This window comes from Aphis gossypii, chromosome 3, assembly GCF_020184175.1.
Source record: "Aphis gossypii isolate Hap1 chromosome 3, ASM2018417v2, whole genome shotgun sequence".
NCBI classification, from domain to species: domain Eukaryota; kingdom Metazoa; phylum Arthropoda; class Insecta; order Hemiptera; family Aphididae; genus Aphis; species Aphis gossypii.
The window spans coordinates 10115253-10138335 of NC_065532.1; the positions used below are offsets into that span (position 1 = coordinate 10115253).

The window sequence follows — 23083 nt, forward strand, 5'->3', positions numbered from 1 at the left end:
ATGTGTTGTATAAAAAATCGAATATATTTTATCATTGTGCGTCACCACAGTGGGATTGTAATTGTCCAACATTGCAGTGGAAAAATTATATCATCACACGAAAGAAACAAAAGTTTTAAATTACACAAATATAAAATTATGTAAATCTGATTGATCTGCGCGTTGTATTACAAATACAAACATTGTTTTAGTAATTATAATGACATGCATTGAAACATTTATTTATAAAATTACATATAGGCACAGTCTAAACATGTAGATATTTGGTATCATATATTCGTATGAGATATATATATATATTATATATATATATATATATATGTATCAGATATCTATGTTAAATTCATAATCTATTACGATTTCAATGTTCTATATTGTTTCAATATATACATGCATTTAATATAGCATATTAATTTATTCACATATTCAATATTTATACTTAAAGATTATATTTTATACTATTCATTGATTATTTGTATATTTAAAATAATATTTTCGACCTCGTGAAATTTACGATCTTATAGGTATATGCTTAGAAATGACAGTTTTTATGAATAAATGGCCTATATGACTTTATTTATAAAATTATTTAGACCCTACAAATTAATTGAAAGTAGGTATTCTAGAAAAATCATACATATAGACACAGTTACTAAAAAGAAGAAGCGGTTTTTCAAAATGGCATTGTATAATTACAGTCATGTTTGATTTGAATATATAAGTAGGCTACCTATAATAACCAATGTCTTGGGAATTCAGTAATGAGTGTACCTACTTACCTATATAATACATAATATATATATATGACTAATAACTTTTCTAAAATTAACAAATGTATTATGTCATTGAAGCACATACATTATACATGAATATGAGGTTTAGCTTATGTTTATAAATTTAAAAAAAACTTATAATTATGGATGTATGGTATTATTTTTTTTTCTCTCATGTAATAACAATAGGTTTATACAAATATTCAGTAGGTATTTAATAAAATACATATATTATTCAAGTTAAACAAGTTAACGGTTACTTATATAGTATTATTATTTATCAGGCAGTTAATAATAATGTGATTGCCCACTGTCCAGTGTCCGATCCCCGAGGATATGAGTATACATGGCATCCTCTCTTTGGTAGTTTGGTAACATCACAGTGTCGCAATTACAAATTGGGGAATAGAGTCCCTTCCCGTCGATACGCTATAACTAAACGTATCTATATATCTATATCAACTGTTGAAATAGAATCACCAGAACAAGCTCTCTTTGCAATATTATCATCGTCTAAACTTGAGATTCTGTATCATATTATCATCAGCAACCACAAAAATACAACAGAAATATGTGTATGTATAATTTAACAAGGGTTTTCGATTGAAGCCCTAACGTAGTTTATATAAGTATATAATGTAATGTCGACATCATTGGCTGAAGAACTAAACGTGATGATATCGACACCAACACGACTTCGTCCAAACATAAATTACAATTTTAATATATATAATATTAAAAATTATTTTGTATATTATATCGTTAAATTATTTTTAAAATTAACATTGCTCGTGAAAATGAAATTTTATCACAAAATAAATAAAAAACACCTATGTTATTTGTATTGTATATAAAAATTGTAATAATAACAAATATATATGACTGCAGTATACGCCACAACTCAAGCGGTACAATAATAATATAATAACAATATTTTTTCATGAATCGTACAACAGTTATACTTATAATATAGTAGCAACACGAGGTATCTTTTATTCATATTTGTTAAAAAAAAATTCAAAAAGGTATTTTAGAAGTTGAGTGATGTCACTTAATTAATTATTTAAATATACCTATTCTGTAATACGTATTTAAAGACAAACACAGAATATATACTCAAAACATTTTCAAATATTAATTTTACCGAATTATACTATAGCTTTTTGATTTAACTTTAATCTAATCTAAACTTAAAATGATATACTACACAACAGGCGATAACTACTGGAAGTATCGCCAATCAACGTCTACCAAATTACTGCTTAAATGGTGTCGTTGTCGATTATCAATTCATATTATAAAACATTTAAACTATAGGTTTTTTGAGTACTGACATAATAGCTATAGACAATAAGTTTTCTAGATATTCTGATACCTATGTACTTATTGTCATTAATAATTATTATTATGCTCCAATAATATTGTTATTAAAATTTTATTTACAAATCAAGTATTATTTTTGAATTACTAAAAAAATAAATATATTTTATATGCTATTATTTTAGCAGTTTCAATTACCTAGCCAAAGTGTGTACTTATTTGTTTTTATAGTAATGCAGTTTGTGCGGTACCCATTACGATTCGAAAATAATAATTTGATTCCTCTGAGAATAGTCAACGCGCTCTAGTGGAGATAATAACCCAAAACTAATAAATGGTAAGTTATTGTTCTGTAGCACAGTGGTAGTAGTAACTTACAACTATCGGGAACGTTATTTAAGTAAATATTTATTAGTTTTTTACCATAGAATTTGCAGAGAATATACTAACTTGTAAATTAGTGGAGAGACGACAGTTGAGTCTTCTGATCGATTAACTCGTTCTAATTCCCGTGCTGCAGTCCGTGGCAAGTAAAGAATATACCCGCACACAAAACACTCTGTAGAATGACGTAAATGAAAAATACGCGGAAACGGTCATCAACCTGCTGTTGATCTCGATAGCATACTTCGATAGAAAAAAATTAATTTGTAGTTCGATAATATAATCTTATGTAAAACAAATTGATATACATGCTACGTATACATGCTGAAAATGAAAAAACTAAAATAAGCTAAACGGATAATATATTATTATAACAGTTATAAAATAGTGTCAGTTAACTGATGTCATTGTAATATATTAATATCATTACCGATAAAATAGAATCTTAAGCCACAGATCTATTCTCGAGATTGAATTTTGCGAGTCTTACACTTTAGTTATGTTGCGTCGTATAATATAATGTTTTTTCAATAAGTGTGCAAAACGTACGTTTGCTGATTTTTTTTTATCCTAGGACGACGTTTTTTCATAATATTAAATAAATGTATTTTTAATTTTATATTTTTAGAGTAGTTATGTTTAATGTTTTAATTAATTAAAAAAATGGAAAGTTTGGAAGAGAGAAATAGTTTTTGCCGCGTAGGTATATCAATAATATACATCAATAACTGTAACCTAACCACGGGTACTCACTTATACCGTGTTACATCGCAGCAGCTAGTATTATATATTTATATTAATAATTAATATTATTAATTACAGTTATTGTAAGTTATAACTTGGTCGAGCAATTAATATACTTTTAATGCATCAATATAATTTTATTGTCAAGGCATTATTCGTCGGTTAAACATTTGATCATAACAATATTTTGTTGATCTACACAACAATGTAGCCAAATTGCCTATATGTTGCGCCGAATAAGTAGGGCAACACTGAAACAACCGATACAGTATTTAATATTTATATATATTTTTATATGAAACGAGTTTGAGAGTGTTCTTAGTGTCCCTTTTTAATTTCTCAAGGTTGGTATAATGTAGCTCGCACGTGTAATTTGTTTTGGTAAAATCAAACCTAACAGAAAATGAATATTTTTTTATTTATACATTTAGGAATTCTATCGGTTACATAATTGAAAAATTAGAACAAATAAAATTGTATAGACTAACTGAAAGATAGGGCATTAGCTCTCACGTTTGAATCCTCGAGAACTAATATCGTGTTTAACCTTTTATTATTAGGTATTTTTTTTTTTTAATATAGAAAAAAAGTAATGCTTAGTTTGTTGTTAGTTCTTCAAATTTTTTATCAAAAGACAATGTCTTCAAGTTATTAGTGTATAAACTTTAAAACTGCTCGACCGACTTTGACAAAAGTTTCACAGATGGTTCTTGTATCAAAACAGTAAATAGAAGAAATAAAATCATATTTACAACTTTACAATAAGGTGTTATTATTTTGATTTTAAAAATCAGTGTAATTGTTTTGATTTTTGAGTAGTTACATTTTAACAATTAGTAGAAAAAATACTGCGATAATGAAACCATTATAAATGATTACCAGAGTTTGCAATGATGTGACAACGTATTAAAATGCACAACTTTTTTTGTTGACAATATAGGTACATCACGATTATTTATTCTAAGACACGGTAACCAAAAAAAAAAACACACGAAGTCTGAGATAAAACATAGGTAGGGGATGTACGTATCTATGGGGAACAATATTGCATGATTTTGTATATTTCGTTATTTCATTGCAAAGTAAATTTTATCTCATCATGGACTAAGTTATATAATATTATAATACAATCCTTATGACCTATAAGTCCAAGTAAAATTGAACGTTTGCAGATATAGCACCCCTAAAAATTAATAGAAAGCAACCTAATACACAACGTTTTCACTAGTTGAACAAAAATCTATACTTTAAATTCATTTATACTGTTATAAGTCTAAGCGTAAAATAGTCACGCACGTTAAATTTTACGTAAAATATGTTATTTATATAAAAATTAGGTACGAGGTAATTAGTCCAGTCGATACTGACGGTATTTACGGTGAACAGTATTCCAGTAGAGATCTATTATTTCCCAACCATCTCTGGCTCTTCTTTAGCAAAACTTTGGATATAGGTGTTTATCCATTAATATTCAAAGTCATCAGTTCTGTTACGCCCATTCCCAAAACTGGTAATAACTCACACCTAAGTATGGAACTAATGCACATGCACTATGTATGAAGTATGATTCTAAAATGTTTTATATAATATTTTTACATTAAAAGTAAAGATTTCTCTGCATTCAAATTTTTGATTATCATTACTTTCTCCTTGGGTAAGCATTGCAGGATAATTGTGTACAAAACACCCAAGATCTTTATCATCATTCATCACTTTATTTTATAAGTAGAGACTAGATTTTTATTAAATAAAATGATCACCCAAAAATGTAATAAGCTCATACACACTCAAAATTCTATAATACATCATAGCGTAGAAAAACACATAGTTCTTTACCTCAAATAACCGTCTTTATTCTTTTGTATCTTCATTCTTTAATTATGTAAAGTGACAACCATATTTTGAGAAAGATCGACAAATTATAAAACCGGAACATATTGTACAAAGATCTGTAATGATATACCGGTATATATTATGAATATTATGAATTATGATATAATATCATTATTTAGATTTAAGAAAATTAAATAGAATATTATCTGTACAGTTTCACAAACATTCACTAACATAAGATAATTATTATTGATAAAGTTATTTTAAAATTTAAGAAAATTAATAATCTTAGAAGCTGTACAAACATAAATTATTATAACAATAGCAACACATGAATGATTAAAGCCGCTACCTGCAAATTCGGTTAAAAAGGCGGTCTGTCAACCAATATAAAAATCGATACGACCATCAATGGCATTATTAGCTCAGTCACTCACCTAATTTCTGCACAATAATTATTAAACTTTCTGTTAAGTTTCACAAATATAATAAATTTAATTCTCTGTAACTTTAATTTTCAATTTGTTTAATACAATATTTCAATATACCTCTTCTTTTTTGGTTATTCAATATCTACTACATCAAGTCGGACAAGATACAGCTGATGACCACAAGTTATTCGAAAGGTAAGTTAAAAATTTGTAAACAATAAATATTTTCCATATATTATTCTATTTGAAGAAAAAACTCGTATACAACTCCCTTATATATCTCATTAAGTGATGAGTTTAATATAGGTAACTGAAGAAACTAATATTTAGATACAACCTCATATCTTATTTATTATTACAGATGGTTTCTATACTTTTCATTATTTATCAACGTTCTTATTATATAAGTAGGTAACTTAATTGTTTACCTGATCCAGTCATAGGCCTGTGTTTGTATGTCAGAATGTAATAAAAGTTAGGTATATAGATATTATACTTCAACTTTCAAGTATAACGATAAACTGAGAAGTAATGTTTATAACGAGGTAGTGCTCAAACTCATACCAAAAAATTAAGTCTAAAGCAACAGTTATATATACTTAGACAAGAGTATTAACTATGACCATGTATTATGTATTCAGACATATATTACCATATAAGCAAAATATATTTATAATATATATATATATAATATATATATATATATTTATATAAATATTCATACATAAAAAAAAAAAAATCAAGTATAATATTTTTTTATTTCCAACTATGTACATGTATAAAAAAGAACTTAGTTCAGATTTTATTTTAAAATATTTAGTATAAAATTAAAATAAATATATTTTAAAAATAAAATCTAGTCTATATACATGAAAATATTACATAACTGATTCCATTTGTTAAAATTAATGTATTTTTTAAATAATAATGGCTTTGACTTTAGTAACAACCAAAACCATAGTTATTTACATAAAATCTACAAGTGTTTATTTTTTTTATTTAAACAAGTGATTAAATAAAAAAACTAATTCACTAAACATATTTCCAAAATAATTAAAAAAGAACAAAATTTTCATATGTTAAAATAGTTTTAACAATGATTAAGTTAAGAACTTTGATTTTCAATCAAAGTTAAAAAACTAAAATAAATGTCATAATTATCCTTAATTTTGTAATTTTACATTTTTAATATCCCATTGGAATAATATACTTATAATTAGGTAAAATATATGTCTAGGATAAATATATTGTATTGTTTACAATAACGAAACTTTCTTTTGCTTTCTTCAATTTGAATCAGTCATACATAAAAGATATTAAAAATCTTAAACTAATATGTCATACTGTTAATACAAATAAAATATAACAATATATATTAATAATTGAGTTATTAAATATGGGTTAAATAAAAAAAAAAAAATGGTATTAAAGGTTTACCATCAATAGCATATTATAGTGTATACTATTTATCCATATCCAAAGCAGCAAACTGTTCTTCGTCCATTTCGGTTACCATTAAATTACCATCAGGTAATTGCAACACGACCCTTCGAGGACCGCCTTTATAACAAAAAAAAAATAAATTGCATATTAGTCAAATAAATTTATTTCTTAACTCAAAAAAAGAATAAAACATGCCTGCAGGATTTGGTTCTCCAGCATCAACAATTTGTGCTACTAATTGATCTGATTCTTCTTGTATAACTTGAGGTTCTTGAACAAAGTTTTCATTTGTTTGAATAACAACTTGACCTCCTTGTTCTGTTGCCGATACAGGTACATATTGACCAGTTTCATTATCTTTCATATACATATTACCGGCATCATCAGTCACCAAATTTCCCAAGTCCAGCTGAACATGAAAAATATTTAAAAATATATAATTTATTTAACAAATTATTAACATGGTTTCTATGATTAAAACAAAATTATACATGATATATGATTTAATGTATTTGTGCATACCTGATGTGGCATTAGTTGACCAACAGTATTGCCAAAATCATCTAATGCTAACATTCCTTCTTGAGTTTGGTTGGTTTGTATCATACTATTACCATCTTCAGTAAGGTATACACACTGTGACCCTTCTCCTTCATTTCCACCTAATAATACTGCACCTCCACTAGCAGCTATTTGGGCGGCAGAAACCTAACAATAATTTTTAACATTTTAGAAAAAAATGTTTAGTTGTAAATGGATATTTGTATAAGATTTAATTTAATTATATAATTTTAAATCTTATATTTATACCTGATAGAGCATGCCATCTTCTCCTGTTATAGTAATCATACTCTCGGCATCTTCAGCAGACAATAATAAACGACCAGATTCATCTGTCAGTATAGCTTGTTGTCCTGGGAAGGCTTGAGTAATTTGTTGTTCATGATGTTGTTGCTGTTGTTGTTGCTGCTGCTGCTGCTGTTGTTGTTGTTGTTGTTGTTGTTGCTGTTTTTGTTGAATTTTTCGAGCTGGAACGTTTAGAGAACTATGGGATTTTGTAATTCCAGAGCTTACGTGCAGTGATTTATTACTAAAATGAATAAATTAAAAAATATATTTATTAATCTATTATTAACCTACCAATTTATTTATCAGATATTAGTCATCACTATAATATATAATATAAGCACACCTGTTATTATTGGGTCTTGAATTAGTTTTTTTCATACGTAAACCAGAGTTTGAAGCAGTTGGAATGTCTTTATAATTAACAAAACTTTGTCTAGCTTGATGATGTTGCATCTGAGGTGTACGATTTATGTTCACTTTTTCAGGTTCACCAATAGACATCATAGGATTTTGATTTCCTAAATGTCCAGATCCAGGTTCCAACTAGAATACAAATTATAAGCAAATTAATTTATCCTTTAATTAAATTAAAATAAATGCATACTTTAATTATTGTTGGTAAAGAAGAATTGTCATGTTGTCTACCCATTAATGATTCATCAATAGTTATCATTGTTTTAGGGCTTGACGGTGGAGTAGGCTCTGGAGTTTTTTCACCTTCAGCTTTCATTAATCTTTTTCCAGTTGTAGGACAAAGTGTTAATGGTCTATTTGGACTATTAGGTGGAATTGAAACATCTGTAATGATTAATAAAATATATTTTTTGACTGTCAGTGTCATGACAAACTTTTGATGACAAACGTCATGATTATGCTTTACATAAAAGCCTATTTTACATTGCGGCTAATAACCGCTGCTGTCGTGACCATAATGTTGCGTTTTCTAAAACTATTATTTAGTAAAAATAAAGTAAGAATAATAACAATAATTTCTGAATCAAGATGTAAGTCATCAAAAATCTGTCAAAATGATAATGAAAAATTTGTTTCAAAAGAAAATCTAAATATTAAGAACCTTCTGATGGGAAATGGTCCGACAGGCCGCCGTCATCAGTGTCGGATGCCGTGTCTTCCCAAAATTCTAACTGCTCTAGGGCGTTATAAGCGTAAGCACCTGGAAAATATTGGCCATGAACAGCAGCGATTAATTTCGCATACTTATAATTTGAGACACCCACTATTTATAATAGCTTTTGTTTTTATAATAAATGAATTATATAGTTATCTAAAATAAATTAATATTATATAATAATTATAATGTTCAATAATAATTAAAAATATGAATTGTTTAACTTATTAAGAACTTAAATATTAAATAATAATTAATTCAAATAATTTACTGTAATCAAATATAAATAAATACATATAACATAGACATTATTTAAATTATGGCCATAGGTACATGCATTATATGAATTTATGGACAGATTAAATCACATCTGTATTTTCGACGGATCTCAGACCTTACTCACAATCTTAATGAAATTGTTTTAAGAAATACCATCAATTTATTTTCAATTTTAATAACAAATATAAAGAAAGACATAGTTGGTTATAATATTTTCCTAAATAGCCATGAAATTAAATAATATAATAAGAAATTAAAATCTCAAAATAATAATTAATAATTCAAAAACTAGATTACAATAAAAAAAATATTAAACACATAACAAATAAAAACAAAAGCAGTTATTTTTAATGTTTCCTTTTTCAGATAACCAAATCAGTAAAAAAAAAAGGAAAGTTTTACTTATAGGAAAAAATTGTTTCATATACTAAAAATAATAAGTACCTTGTTGGACTACTCTGTTATTAGGATTAGGCCTTATCATATGCGGAACAAAAGTCATTTTATTATTATGAGTTTTCATCCCTGGAGAACCTTGGTGTTTCTAGAAAAAATATTAATATTTAAGACATTAATATACAACACAATAAGGTAAAATGATAAAATTGCAATGCAGTAGCAAGTACCTGAAGTAACGATTTTTCAAATTCTGGATTAGCAGCAGCAACTTTATGTAAAAATGGTCTAGGTTTTACAGCAGCTTGGATTTTTGTGGGTGGAACAAATGGTCTAAGTAATATACGTTATACAATATAATTTAATACATTAATAGTAAATAACAATATTAAAAATAATTCACATACTTCTTAGCATAGGATTTCATTAAAGGAGATGACTGGTGTACAGCTTCTCTAGCTTTGGATAGATCAAGAGTTTTTTTTGGAGGTTGCAGAGCTTGAGCTCCATCAGCATAAACCACTTTGCCTTTTCTTGGATCATCTCTATTCTTCATCATGAACATCATACTTTGAGTCTTATCACTAACATTTAATCTAGTATATCCTTCATTGTTAGAATATAAATATATGCCTGATAGTGGAACTTGATTAGTTTCTAATTTCACTAAACCTTTTGATGAAGCTACAGTTACCTAAAAAAATAACAATAAAATAATAATAACATTTATAAAAATTGAAAATAAAACTTAACCAAAGTATTAAACAAATACATTACTTGAGTTAAATGTGGTGAAATTTGTAAGAAACCAATATCAGAATTTCTGTGATAGTTGTTAAAATGCGATAGATGTGTTTTAATTTTTTTAATCCGTTCTTCTCGTTTTACTACAGGAAATACTGATGTTCTTGTGATACTTCTTGAAACATTATACTTTATGCGTTCTTCCATTGTTAGTTGACCTTTAAATAATATTAAAACAAGTATGTAATTTCTTAAGAAGTAACAAACAATATAGATATAATTGATAATTTATGTTTATAAATATAAACAAAAAAATTGTATTATATATTAACAAATTTAACTAACTTCTTATAGTAATTTTTCCTAAATTTGAATTGGGTTCTTCATTTTCACTAATTGATGCATTAGATTTATGCAATGATGGATCATCCCAGTCTTCATCTTCAGAATCTGGATGAAAATATTTTTTCTTCAACACTGGAGTGTCTTCGTCCTCTTCTTCATCTTCCAACATAAGGTAATCCCGTTTTAGAATGTTTGGTTGAGTAGGTTTACTTTCAACAACTTCTTCAGTCGCTTTCATTGTACCACACCAATATTTAACTTGATCTAAGGCTTTTTGTTTACTGCTACGAACTGGTCTCCTACAACAAAATTATCAAATTTCAAAAAAACATAGCAAAAGAAAAGCCAAATCATTATAATTCAAAATCTAGAAACTAGAAACATATGTTTTTCATACACAATATATAAATATGTAATGCTTATTAAATTAACATGTAGAATGCCATGATTGCCAGTGGTCATCTGTAGGATCTCAAATTATTTATGTTTGTGACAGCTGGCACCCCTAATTGATCATTACTAGCGCACCACGTGACCACTGGCGACCATTAATTAATTTGGTTTAATATTTTTATCTTTTACATGGCTCTACAATAATGCACTAGAAAAAGCGCAATGATGTAACAGAAATCATTACAAATTTTTAAATATTTTTTCAAAAACATAGTAAGTACACATTTGGAATGATACTGAAAAATATGACTGGTAAATAACCTAATCTATGACAATCTACGTGTTAAAACATTGTATGAGTAATAATTGAGTTTTGAAATTGTTTTGAGTGAAATACTTAAATTTTGAATATTTTTATGAAAAGTTACAAAAATTTCTTATTTTGCTTAGCATCAGCAAAATTTTGGAACGCTAACTAAATGATCAAATTTACAATAAAAAAATAATATTGATTCCAATCATTTTAAATGATAAATAAAATTTAAGTTATAATTATTTAAAGGATTTGATTAAACATGTTTATTAACAAATATCCATTAAATTCTACTACTATTTAAATAAAATAAAATATATTATATATCAGGGGTGGCCAAACTCTACTAAAAATATACTTCACCTTTGAGGATCAACTTCCATAGAATTTTTTTTTTTATCATTGAATAACTATAATTATTAAGTAACATATATGACACGTGGCCCTAAAAATAAATTCTAACATGATCGACTTTGAAATTGTCCACGATCGACTGGTCAATCGCGATCCACTGTTTGGCTGCCCCTACTATATATATATTTTGGGTTGCATAAAACATTTACTCATATGTTATATGCATCATTAATATATCACTAAATCATGTTTAAGAGACTATTAGCTCACAATATATCAATAAAATGTTTAGAAATTGATTATACAACCCTTTATAAGTGTAATAAACAAAACTTTTAATCATACCCTGCTATTCCAACTTGTTCAACTTGTGCTTGTGATGATACTTTAGGTTTAACAACCCCCATATTTTGGATCTGTTCAATCTTTCGTGGGCGTCCAGGTCCAGCCCTCTTTCCAGAGTTAGAAATAGAACCATTTTTTAATAATGTATCCTCGTATTGTTTTATAAGATGGGTACAAGCGCTCATATTATCTGCTGGCTCCCAAGTATTCTGTTCAGGAGGATAACCTTCCCATTTCAATAAATATTCAAATTGTTTTTTTTTCTGATTAAAACGGCGTGCAACAACTCTTTCAACTACAAACTCTTGGCCTGAAGGAAATTCCCCACTAGGTTTCATACTCGGTGGCGGTTCATCTAAATTGCCGTTTGATGTACTTGGTTCAATTTTAATAATCTAAGAACAAACAATATTATTTTAATACTTAAAATAAAATTAATGCAAAAAATGTAAGCTAACCTTATCAGGAATACTTTTAGCTAACTCATCACAAGTATTAATAATTTTGCCAGCTTCTATCCAACTTTCTTTTACACCTTCGGGTAGCATGCACCACATTTGATACACTTTCCATGATTCTTCATTTTCGGCTATAAAATTATCAAAAAAAAAAAAAATTTAATTTAATTTAATCTAATTAATTAAGTGATAAATGTACATACCTATTTGTTTAGTTTGAGAGTTTTTCCATAGTAAAAATCCAAGAATCGGTGGTTTTTTCTTTTCCTCCTATAAATTTTATTTTAATTAAAATCATACAATACAAAAACTGTAACATAAATATGATACAATTGAAGATTATAATTAATAATTTTTCAAATGATTGTTATCTTTTTTTATTTTTAAAGGTAAAAGTTAAATAATAATATAATAGTTTTAGTTTTAAATTTATATAATATAAATAGGAAGTTAGTGCAGTACATGTAAAAACTAACAATTTTATCTTAATAAAAATATCTATATTGTGAATAAATAAACCTTTTGCTTTTGATCTCGATATGCAGATACTTTTTTACATGTTCCTCCTAGTTTATGTTCTTGAAATTCTTCTACAAAATGAAATCCTATATGGCATAAGCCACATACTAACACATCAACATTGGTAAGCTCTTCTTTAGCAGCTATAAAACAACAAAAATCAAATTTATAATAATTAAATATTGTAATAATGAAAAAAAATTACCTGTATTACCAGTTGCGGCAGATCCGTCCACTTCATCAACTTTTGTAGTTACTCCTTCATCTACTTCAGTACTCATTATTGTTAAATGTAATTTCACATAGAAACCGAAATTCTATACAATTTAAAAGAAATTATATTAAGAAATGAATACATGTTATTACAAATATAATAACATTTTGGTATTTAAAAGTTACTTATTTGTTTTTATTCATATTAAAAGGTTAAAAATTTAAATATTTGAAAAATTCAACGCCATTAACTTAATAACAAGATGGTGTTAAGATAATTTTTTTTATATACATAAATATACTATTTTTGACATTAAATTATCATAATTCTATCATGAATCAAATTATATTATACACCTATTATCTATAGAATTTGTAGTTTAGTTATTAATACAAATTTACACAAATTGAATTTATTAATTAGGTACTGTAACAAAAATAACTGTACTTAATGTTTGCATACTACTTAGCATAGAAATTACTTACAATTCAAGATCCATCAAACATTACTAACAAAATACAATATTTTACAAATGTGCATTATACTAAATTTCTGAATAAATCATACCAAGTACATAAAGAATTTAAAATTTAAAAGAAATAAAGATTAATATAAATAGGTAGATGAACTATTAATTAATTTTCCAAAATCGTTTAATTGTGGAATGACTAATGCATCATATAGCACCTTTGTTAATTAGACAAAATAAGAATTTGTTTTTTATAATAATATGCAAAATAGAAGATTTCGAAAATCAACAACAGACGCCTAGAACGGATTTTCAGTTGGAATATAATGATTGAGAGTACCTATTTATAGGAGAGCGTACCTACACCGCGAAAACATCAACAACAGATGGAAAACGTTACGAGCGGACGACCGGTTGTTGTTAAGTATTAATTACCTGTTAAAAACTACCGTTTTTCGTTTTGAGGTTCCCAAAGCGGCGGCGGAAAACGGTAGAGCGGACTTTTAACGTGTACCGAAAAATGGCGCCATATTTGTACAACGGCTCTCGAGACCGGCGGCCGAGTTTTTGGTTGAAAAGCGTAAAACAACGACGGACGGTAGCACTATCCGAACACAAGTTTTGAAATTCGCGCAAAAACACTGTTATCAAGAAAAAGCTCGGAAGTTCGGGGGGAGAAAAAAAAATCAACAAGAACGCCGATGACGACAAGGTACCAACAAATTTTATAACCTAAATTTAATCGGAAATCGAAGAAATCTGAATAGAGAACGGGCCCGCGGATGAGAGAAAAGCGCGCACTCACGACAAACGAGCACACACGCACGCACGGACCTACGCAACACGCACGCACACACACGCAATATCGCGTCCTTTTTTTTTTTTTTTTTATGCACGTTATTATTTACTCGTAATATTTTCCCGGCCACTAAAATAGCCGCCGTCGCCGCCGCCGCCGATTGACCAACTATCGTAAAACGGTACGCTCTGTGTTTAAGTTGGTGCCTACTTGTTCGCGGCGGGTAGCGCCCGTGAGGGATGATAAAATAATCCTAGTGAACGGCGTGAATAAAAAATCGTCGACCGGCGACGCGTGCTCGCCGATCGATTTTCAGTACTTACTTAGATCGTGCGGCACGCAATTTTCGCAGATTGAAAATTATTCAAAATTCGTGTTGATACGAAACCGACGTCAAAATGGAGGACGAGTCGGTTGCGGTCGTTGTACATAGGTAGCGCCCGCGAGCGGAATGTTGTTCGCGCCGACCGACCGGCCGCCCCATTGGACCGCTGCGGTCACGTGACCGCGCTGCATCGATTCCTGGCCGTCGCCGTTTCGTAACGGCCCGCCGCCGTCGCCCGCACGCACGCACACACTCGCACGTTTTTAACGTACAGTAAATCGCACACACTGACGCAAACGTACCGAAAATCATGCCGCCGCCGCGCACCAACGCTCACGCACACGGCACACACACACGCGCACAATGCACATGCGTTACTCCTCCCGCGGCGCCTGCCGCCCGCCGTTTTCGCTTTTGCCTTTGTCAATTATTGTCGTCGTCGAGGTCCGCGTTTTATATTTTTACAATAAATTCCTTTTTTTTTTTTTTTTTTTGCCGCCAGTACCCACATGCCTACCATTACAACTACAACACTATAATATAATAATGTAATACACACACAGTACAACTGCTGCTGTAACAATAATAATTGGCAATTTTACTGATTACCATGTGGCACTCACCACTGTGCCATTACACGGACGGTATTATCATTATCGTTCCGTCTGTTCCGTTAGAAAAAAAAAAAAAAAAGTTATCACGATTATGAAAAACAAATCGAACTATATAGTTGACGTTAATAGTTCACAATATTTTATTATCGTTTACATTTTGCCCAAGTATGCGTCTCACAGTCGTCCGCGCGCACACATCATAAAAAAAATATATTGATGTTATATTGTTGCTGGGGAGTTGTAATATTTTAACCAAGTACTTATTATGCGTGCACGCCAGCTATATGGTGGTGTTTTTATTTTAGGTACTGTATTTCTCGTGCTGTCGACGATCCCGATCGTTTTTACGAAATTCACGACCTTTTAAACCGTTCGCGAACGCATTTATAATTATACATGACCCGCGTCGATACCTATACAACAATTAGTTTAGAACGCGGTAGGGACCTCTTCTTTCTCGATGTTATTATTATTACACCACGTTGCTACTTGTTGATATCTATTTTATTTACTTAACGTTTTACCATTCATACCCTCACGAATTATAATAATTACAACCGCGGCAAACTCGTATAATGACTAATGCGCAAGATAATATTGTGTGTACCGATAATTTCCTGAATATCATTTGTTCATTATGCAAATTATTAGTTATTAAAAGTTGATTTTGAATTCATATGCACTACACATATTATTAATGTACCTACTTAAATTTTATTAATTTTTCTTGAAAAATTAATAATTTATTTAGGACCTGACCATTCATTATTATTTATTAAGTAAAAGTATATCAATTAATTCTTAGTACATATTTTTACATCTATATTAATTTTTAGTAAAAATACATAAAAAAAGCGTTAAAGTAATTCATTCAGCTCACTCAAGACCAGTCTTTACTAAGTATTTGTAATACCTACTATTTCCATGCTTACAACAGTTATAACTGATTTTCGTTGATCACATTTAAACATTTTTACAATAATAATCAAATATGAAAAAAATACTACATCAGATATAATGATGATTATATGGTATATAAAAAAAATATATTATTTTTAAATAGGTAATTGATTAATTAAAAAAAAAAAATCTTAAATATCAATATAAAATAACAGCTATGAAATAAATGATTTGTTTTAGGCGTTGTATTATTAAGAATAATTTTATGGTTTCTAATATTAAGCAAGTTGACAATTTTAAAAAGCATATAAATTTGTACATGTTAAGTTTTATTTTTAAAAATTAAATGATTATTATACAAATTTATAAAATTTATATTCTGATAAATACTTTGTTAAGAAAATATTTAACTAAATTTAGTTTTATGTTTAAGCTTCAGATTCTTTCATTTTTTCTGCCACAGCTTCCACTCGTGTACATAAAGATTTCAAATTAGAATTCATTTTAACCATGTTTTGATTAATGTGAGATTCTATAGTTTTAAGAAATTCTTCGTTTTTTTCAATATTTTGAGCATTTTCTGTATGCTGAGCACTCAAGTTGCTAATTGTCATAACTAATTTTCCAACTAAAATAAAACATGATTTTATAAATATATATTTTTTATTACATTATTTCCCTGCTCTATTTAAATATACACAACTATGTAATATAATCACCTTTTTGGTGCAGTGATTCTAATGCTACCATTCTTTGTAAAACTTCTGGTAATAAATGTGATTCTTGAGTTGCTTTTAAAATTATTTCATAAAGTTCATTAATTTTTTTATCTTTTTCAGGATCTTGAGAATCTAGTTTTGCTACTGTTTGTTCAAGTTTAGGTAGCAAATTAGAGACTCTAGTATCTACTGCATCCAATTGAGTTGAGTTAAGAACAGATAACTGCCCTAATAATAATCGAACAGCCTCAATCAAACCACCACTCTCGCAAACGCCTAAACGTTTCTGTAACATTTTAAATTGGAATTAGAAATCATTAATAGAAACAGTTTGATAATTTAGAGGATTATTTTTTTTTTATGTATAATCATAAATAATTATAATAAAAATAATAAACTATCATTATCAATTAGAATTTAATTAAATATTTATTGTTAGCTTTAAACAACTAACAACTGATATAAAATTAACACTCAGTAGTTAGCAGTTTATTTAAATATATTTGAAACATTATAATGGAAAAATATAATTGAAAAGAAACAGATGATTTAAAATAAAAATTGTAACAAAAACATTACAATTATCACAAGACTTTTCAAATCTAGCTTATAAAAATAATTTACATTGTACTTCAAATATGTTAAACAAGCTCTGCTTCTAAACTATTTAAATCAAAATATATAATATTCTTACTAGTGTTAAAGCACCAGTTCCAATTGTCGCTTCCAATTTGCGCAAACGTTCTTCCAATCGAGAAATTTGAGAAACTTGATCAAGTTGTGCTCTGTTAGGTCTTATTAGTGCTTGGAAATTTAATGCTTCAGAAACATTTTCTGTAGTTACTTGTGATTTATCACTGCTTCCTGGTCTCTTATTTAACAATTCAGTAATAGTTTCTACATACTTTCTAAAAGAGACATTTGAATATAAATATTAATTAATGAATAATTATTATCAGTATAAAAATTATTTATTGAAATGAGTATTATGGTTAACATGAGAATTATTTTTAAACAACAAAAAATATATTTTACAATTTTTTTTAAATATTTTATTTTATTCTTTGTATTTTTAAAAGAAATATACAATCTGTGCCTAGTGACTCATGACACAATAATTAAATGTGATGTAGAAAAATATACATACAATTAATTTAAAAAAAAAACAGTTTACAGTTACTCATACGAGTCATATATACATGAATGTTTGAAGAAAGCAAGTAAGCAACCATTCATTAGCACAGCGGTTCCCAATCTTTTTGAGACTATTACCCATAAATCAAGTTAGATATTAAGAAATACCACTCCCTCCCCAAAAATAATGAGTAAAAAAATAACAAAAATAATGTATAAAATATAAATATTATTTGAAGATGATGAAATTATCAGTCATTAGGACATAGATAAGGTAATCCCCAAAACTATTAATAACGTTAAGAAATGTTTTCAATTAATTAATAAGCTTGTAGGAATAGAATAAAATAGATAAATGTTTGATTGTTGTTTTAATGTTGTGTTCAGCAATATGAGTCTATACTTTAAATAATTTTTTTTCTAGTGAATTTTAGCTATGTTACTCTAGAAAAAAAATATTAAACTTGTAGTTTACAAAATAACATCAATTATTTGTACTATAAGTTTTATGAAAAATAAATGTATTTTTATTTTATATTTTTAAATTTTAAATTTAAATTAATTATACTACATACTTTTAACAATACATATTTGTTTAGTTTATCGTATTATACATTACACATAGAGCACCATAAGTTTCATTTTTAATTATCTAAAACAGCGGTTCTCAACCTGAAAGACATGTGACAAAATTTCAGAGGAGACATGAAAATTAAAAAATCTATATTTATATATATATATATATATTAGTCGTAATTTGATCTTATGGTGAGAGGAGCATGACATCATAAAATAGTATGAAAGAGAACATGAACCTCAAAAGATTGAGAACCCTTGATCTAAAACTTTCATATTTATTGTATATTTTTATCACTGTTTGATTATCTGCATTCTGTACCCTTCTCCGTCCTAATTAGTTCAGATAATTGACACTTCATAGTATTTTAAATCATACTTACTGTAAATTATCGATTTCAGATGTTCCTAATTTGCCCAATTGTTGACCAAAAGACTTTTCTATATTTAATGTAGACAATTTCAGCATTACATCTTGTACTTGAGATCCTATGTTAGTACATGATTGCTCGTCAAGATCATTTTTATTTTCCTATAAAATAAAAAAAATTATTCAATCTTATTAATTCTTGTAGACGGGACTACCTAAATTGTTTTTTAAACACAAACGCTATTTTGTTTTAATTTGGTTGTCTTAGAGTAGATCTGTTTATATAGAATGAATATTTCAATATTTAGTAGTAGAAAGCCTATGATCAGATTTTAGAATCTTAATTTAATAAGTTATGATATAATAGAATATTAGTACACTAATATTTTTAAGATGAAATGATTTAGAATTTTTTTTATGTATGTAATGAAATAATATTGATGTAATTAATTAAAACACGTATTTTGAGCTTATTTGATTTATACTGAATAATTAATAAATAATAACTTATTAGTCTTGTATACTGTATAGTGTCAGATAAAATAGGAAGTTTAATATTTTCATGAAAACAGATCTCGTACTACTACTTGGACCCTTACATTTAACACTTTTGTTTCCAGTACTTTAATAATTTAAAACAGCTAACAAAACTATAATTTATAAATATAGGTAAATATAATTATTAATTTGATCACTGATCAGTAAAATGAAATACAATAAATAATTTAAGTTTAGTTTTCTTAGCATATCTAATTTAAATTACATAACTCATGACAATATAAAATTGAAATTAACCTGTAAAGAATTTATTTCTTGAACCAATTCTTCAGTTTCCAACTTCAATCTATAATACTTTTGTAATGGAGTTTCTTTTTCTCCTTGTGCAGCTAATTCCCAAAGTTGGCTTTAAATATTTTAAAATAATTGTGTTAAATTAAATGCAAAGAGGTAAAATAAATTAGTAAATACTTACTTTGAATTGTACCCAGTTTTTAGAGATCTACCTAATTTATCAGAAAAGTCTATATTTTCTGAATTGACAACTTTATCTTTGAAGTGTTTGTAAGCTTCAGTTGGAGCTAATTTGACACGTTCAATATCTTCGTTGTCCTTTATTGAATATTAAAGTAATATTAATGCACATATTTTAATATTGAACTAAAGATATTTTGAATACATTTGTATATTATTTCTTGTTGATTGTTATATTTTTGTGAATATTTTTTGACATACTTTTTAAGTTATCTTTCATATAATTTAAATATTTTTACACAGACATAGTTAAAAGTCCAATCTTTTCCAACATCTTTAATATTGTGAAATTTTACTTTTATATTTAGAGGTTTCAAAAGGCTTTGTTTACAAAAACAATACTTTTTACTAGTATCAAATAAATAATTAAGAAAATATTAAAACATCATTAAAAAATTGCAATACAGAAAATCTTGCAAAAATTCCTGCCTTCCCATAAACATTTCTACAAATAACAGTAAAACATACTAAATCTTACCTCTTCTGCATAATCAAGTTGTTGATCATCTTCTGGCAATTCAAAAGTCTCATAGACATCAGGTTGATCGTAAGCCTTAAAATAAATAAATAATTTATTGTCTTATCTTGATATTGAAATAATAAAATTAAGGTAATTAATAGAAAATGTTTGATCATAAATTGTAAACTGATACTGATACTGATATTGTACCAATATGTATAATGATACTTGATACATTTTAAGTTTATATTAAGTTTTTAAGTTTATGCATTTTAGAGTACATTAAAATCATTCTAATTCTATATAAACTATTATAATGTATTTGAGATGTAGCAAGTATTACTTATTTCTTTTAAGTTATTAGACATGTTTTGTTTTAAGCTATAACACGGGAAGTAGGTAGCGTAGGTAGTTTTAAAAATCTTATTTTCTATAAAATGTTTACATTTTATAGTATCTCAGTGAATAGATTATTAAGTATAGTACTTGTTCAAATATTATAATATTGTGAACTGTGGATACAGGAAAAATAAAAATCTATACTTACAATTCCACTTAAATGAGCGTATTTCGAGTCAACTGCCATCTTAATAAAGATTATTGGATAATTGAATAGTGACTAGTTTACACGTACTATGTGAACTAAAATATGTGATACATAGATATTAGATACTAAATAAATAGCTCTTCTCATATATTCAATACACAACTAAACCAGACAAGAGAAATTACTTCTTGAGTCACAACTCACAAGATTTAGAAGGTATTATAGATTAGATATTCTAGATAATGGAATAGGTATTTTCACTATCTATATCTGTGCAAGGCGTCAGTGGTATCAATATTCAATATCAACAACACACTTTTGGTGGCTCACTTAAAAAAGCACGCGGGCGCAATCTGGTATAGTTTGTCTCAACGAGCGCTGCTTCATAATATATCTATTACCTATATTGGCTATACTCTATGATGGGTAGTAGGTACCTAGAAAAATAGTGTCTAATGATGTGACACGAAGATGTAAAATATAAATAGAATTTATTAAATAATAAATACCGGGACTTGCTTTTTTAATAGTAAGTTCTGTTGTTTTGCAATAACGTAAAAATCAGCGTTCTAAATTATGGTTTAAAATAAAAATACCTACTGAGACTGTTTACATTCATAAACAAAATGTAGTTATTTAATTATATGGCACACTTTATAATTATATTTTATTCCTTTTATTTATAATAAATAACTGTTACTGTCGCAGCGACAATGTCGCTTGTTAGTTAGACATAACTCACAACTTTGAACTTATAAGTTAAAATGGCATGAATGCATGGTGATAGAACTTAACCACTGTCAAATACTGCGATAGCTTGACGTATATCATATATGATTCAATGGTCGAAGTGCCTCAAAATAAATGGAGGGATGCCTTCTAAACTTTTATTCTATTGAGTATTAAGTATTGTTATATTAAGACTATATTATTTTACCTATCGGCTATCATTATAAGTGGATCCAGTGAAGGGATAAAAAATGTAGATTATAATAAGTGGTAAGACGCCATCCCCCTGTAAGCCTCCCACTACGAACCACTTGGACAATTTGGAAATTAGGTCACCCAAAATTATTTTATCATACATTAATGACTGTTTTTAAATGAAATGGGAAATTTATTATAAATACATTAAACACCTAGAATCCCCTTTCAGCTTTCCATGTACAAAACTGATTAAATAGTGATGAATATAGTAGCGGATAGACTGGATACTGGATAGGGACAAGTGAACATAGCCGTTTGGACGTAAAAAAAAGATGTACAAATCAATCAGTAAAAATACCTACATATTACATTATAAATAATTAATAAATTAATTTATTGATTTATAAATGTAGTTCATGTTATTTAGATACCTACCTATTGGCTATTTAGTATTTACATTTGAAATTGGAAATTGGCATTGTCAATTGATAATAGAAAAAATCAACGGTAGGAGAAAATATTTACCAGTATTTTTAGTTAAGTACATGTATGATTTTTGTTTCGTAAAATTGTTGGTATTTGAATTAAAAATGTAGGTACACAGTAAAATAAACTCAAAATCTATAACTCTGTAGATGTAGAAGATAGGAGATAATATAGCTTTAGAATTTATGTTCTAAATTCTAAGGAAGATATTATGTTTTATATTATTCATATTTGTGTAATTATGTTCATTGCAATTCTTACTTCTTACATCACGTAGGTAACTACTATATAATTGATTTAAATTGCAATTAAACAAATAAAGAAAGGGCTTCTTGGACTTATTATTAGCATTATTACAATTAGTATAAATATTTGCAAATTAGGTATTTAGATACTATTATAATTAATATTATGATTATTATATATTTATATCACACGTTTCTCTAGTAACCACTCCAA

At 27.6% G+C, this 23083-nt stretch overlaps 2 protein-coding genes across 8 annotated transcripts; both read right to left on the reverse strand.

Moving 5' to 3' along the window:
- Positions 1-6224: 6224 nt before the first annotated feature.
- LOC114126509 (uncharacterized) lies at positions 6225-15022 on the reverse strand. 6 transcript variants are annotated; one of them, XM_027990465.2, is made up of 19 exons: positions 14858-15022; positions 13258-13369; positions 13053-13195; positions 12737-12803; positions 12534-12664; positions 12076-12470; positions 10671-10969; positions 10359-10543; positions 9989-10275; positions 9812-9914; positions 9630-9729; positions 8853-8951; positions 8382-8575; positions 8121-8320; positions 7739-8018; positions 7451-7636; positions 7124-7337; positions 6923-7045; positions 6225-6828 (listed from the first exon to the last, which is right to left on the reverse strand). In XM_027990465.2, the coding sequence occupies exons 2-18, from the start codon at positions 13331-13333 to the stop codon at positions 6948-6950; spliced, it is 3057 nt and encodes a 1018-aa protein (XP_027846266.2). In that variant the 5' UTR covers positions 13334-13369; positions 14858-15022; the 3' UTR covers positions 6225-6828; positions 6923-6947. The 6 variants fall into 6 exon arrangements, with proteins under 6 accessions (XP_027846266.2, XP_027846267.2, XP_027846263.2 ...); XM_027990466.2 differs by having other exon boundaries at positions 6225-7045; positions 13267-13369; XM_027990462.2 differs by having other exon boundaries at positions 6225-7045.
- A 1245-nt stretch (positions 15023-16267) lies between these two features.
- On the reverse strand, positions 16268-22988 carry LOC114126516 (dynactin subunit 2). Of its 2 annotated transcripts, XM_050204761.1 has the most exons (9): positions 22886-22988; positions 21212-21306; positions 20683-20757; positions 20146-20282; positions 19968-20076; positions 19186-19334; positions 17787-18000; positions 17093-17378; positions 16268-17001 (listed from the first exon to the last, which is right to left on the reverse strand). In XM_050204761.1, the coding sequence occupies exons 2-9, from the start codon at positions 21248-21250 to the stop codon at positions 16802-16804; spliced, it is 1209 nt and encodes a 402-aa protein (XP_050060718.1). In that variant the 5' UTR covers positions 21251-21306; positions 22886-22988; the 3' UTR covers positions 16268-16801. The 2 variants fall into 2 exon arrangements, with proteins under 2 accessions (XP_050060718.1, XP_027846280.1); XM_027990479.2 differs by lacking the exon at positions 22886-22988 and having other exon boundaries at positions 21212-21394.
- Positions 22989-23083: the final 95 nt, after the last annotated feature.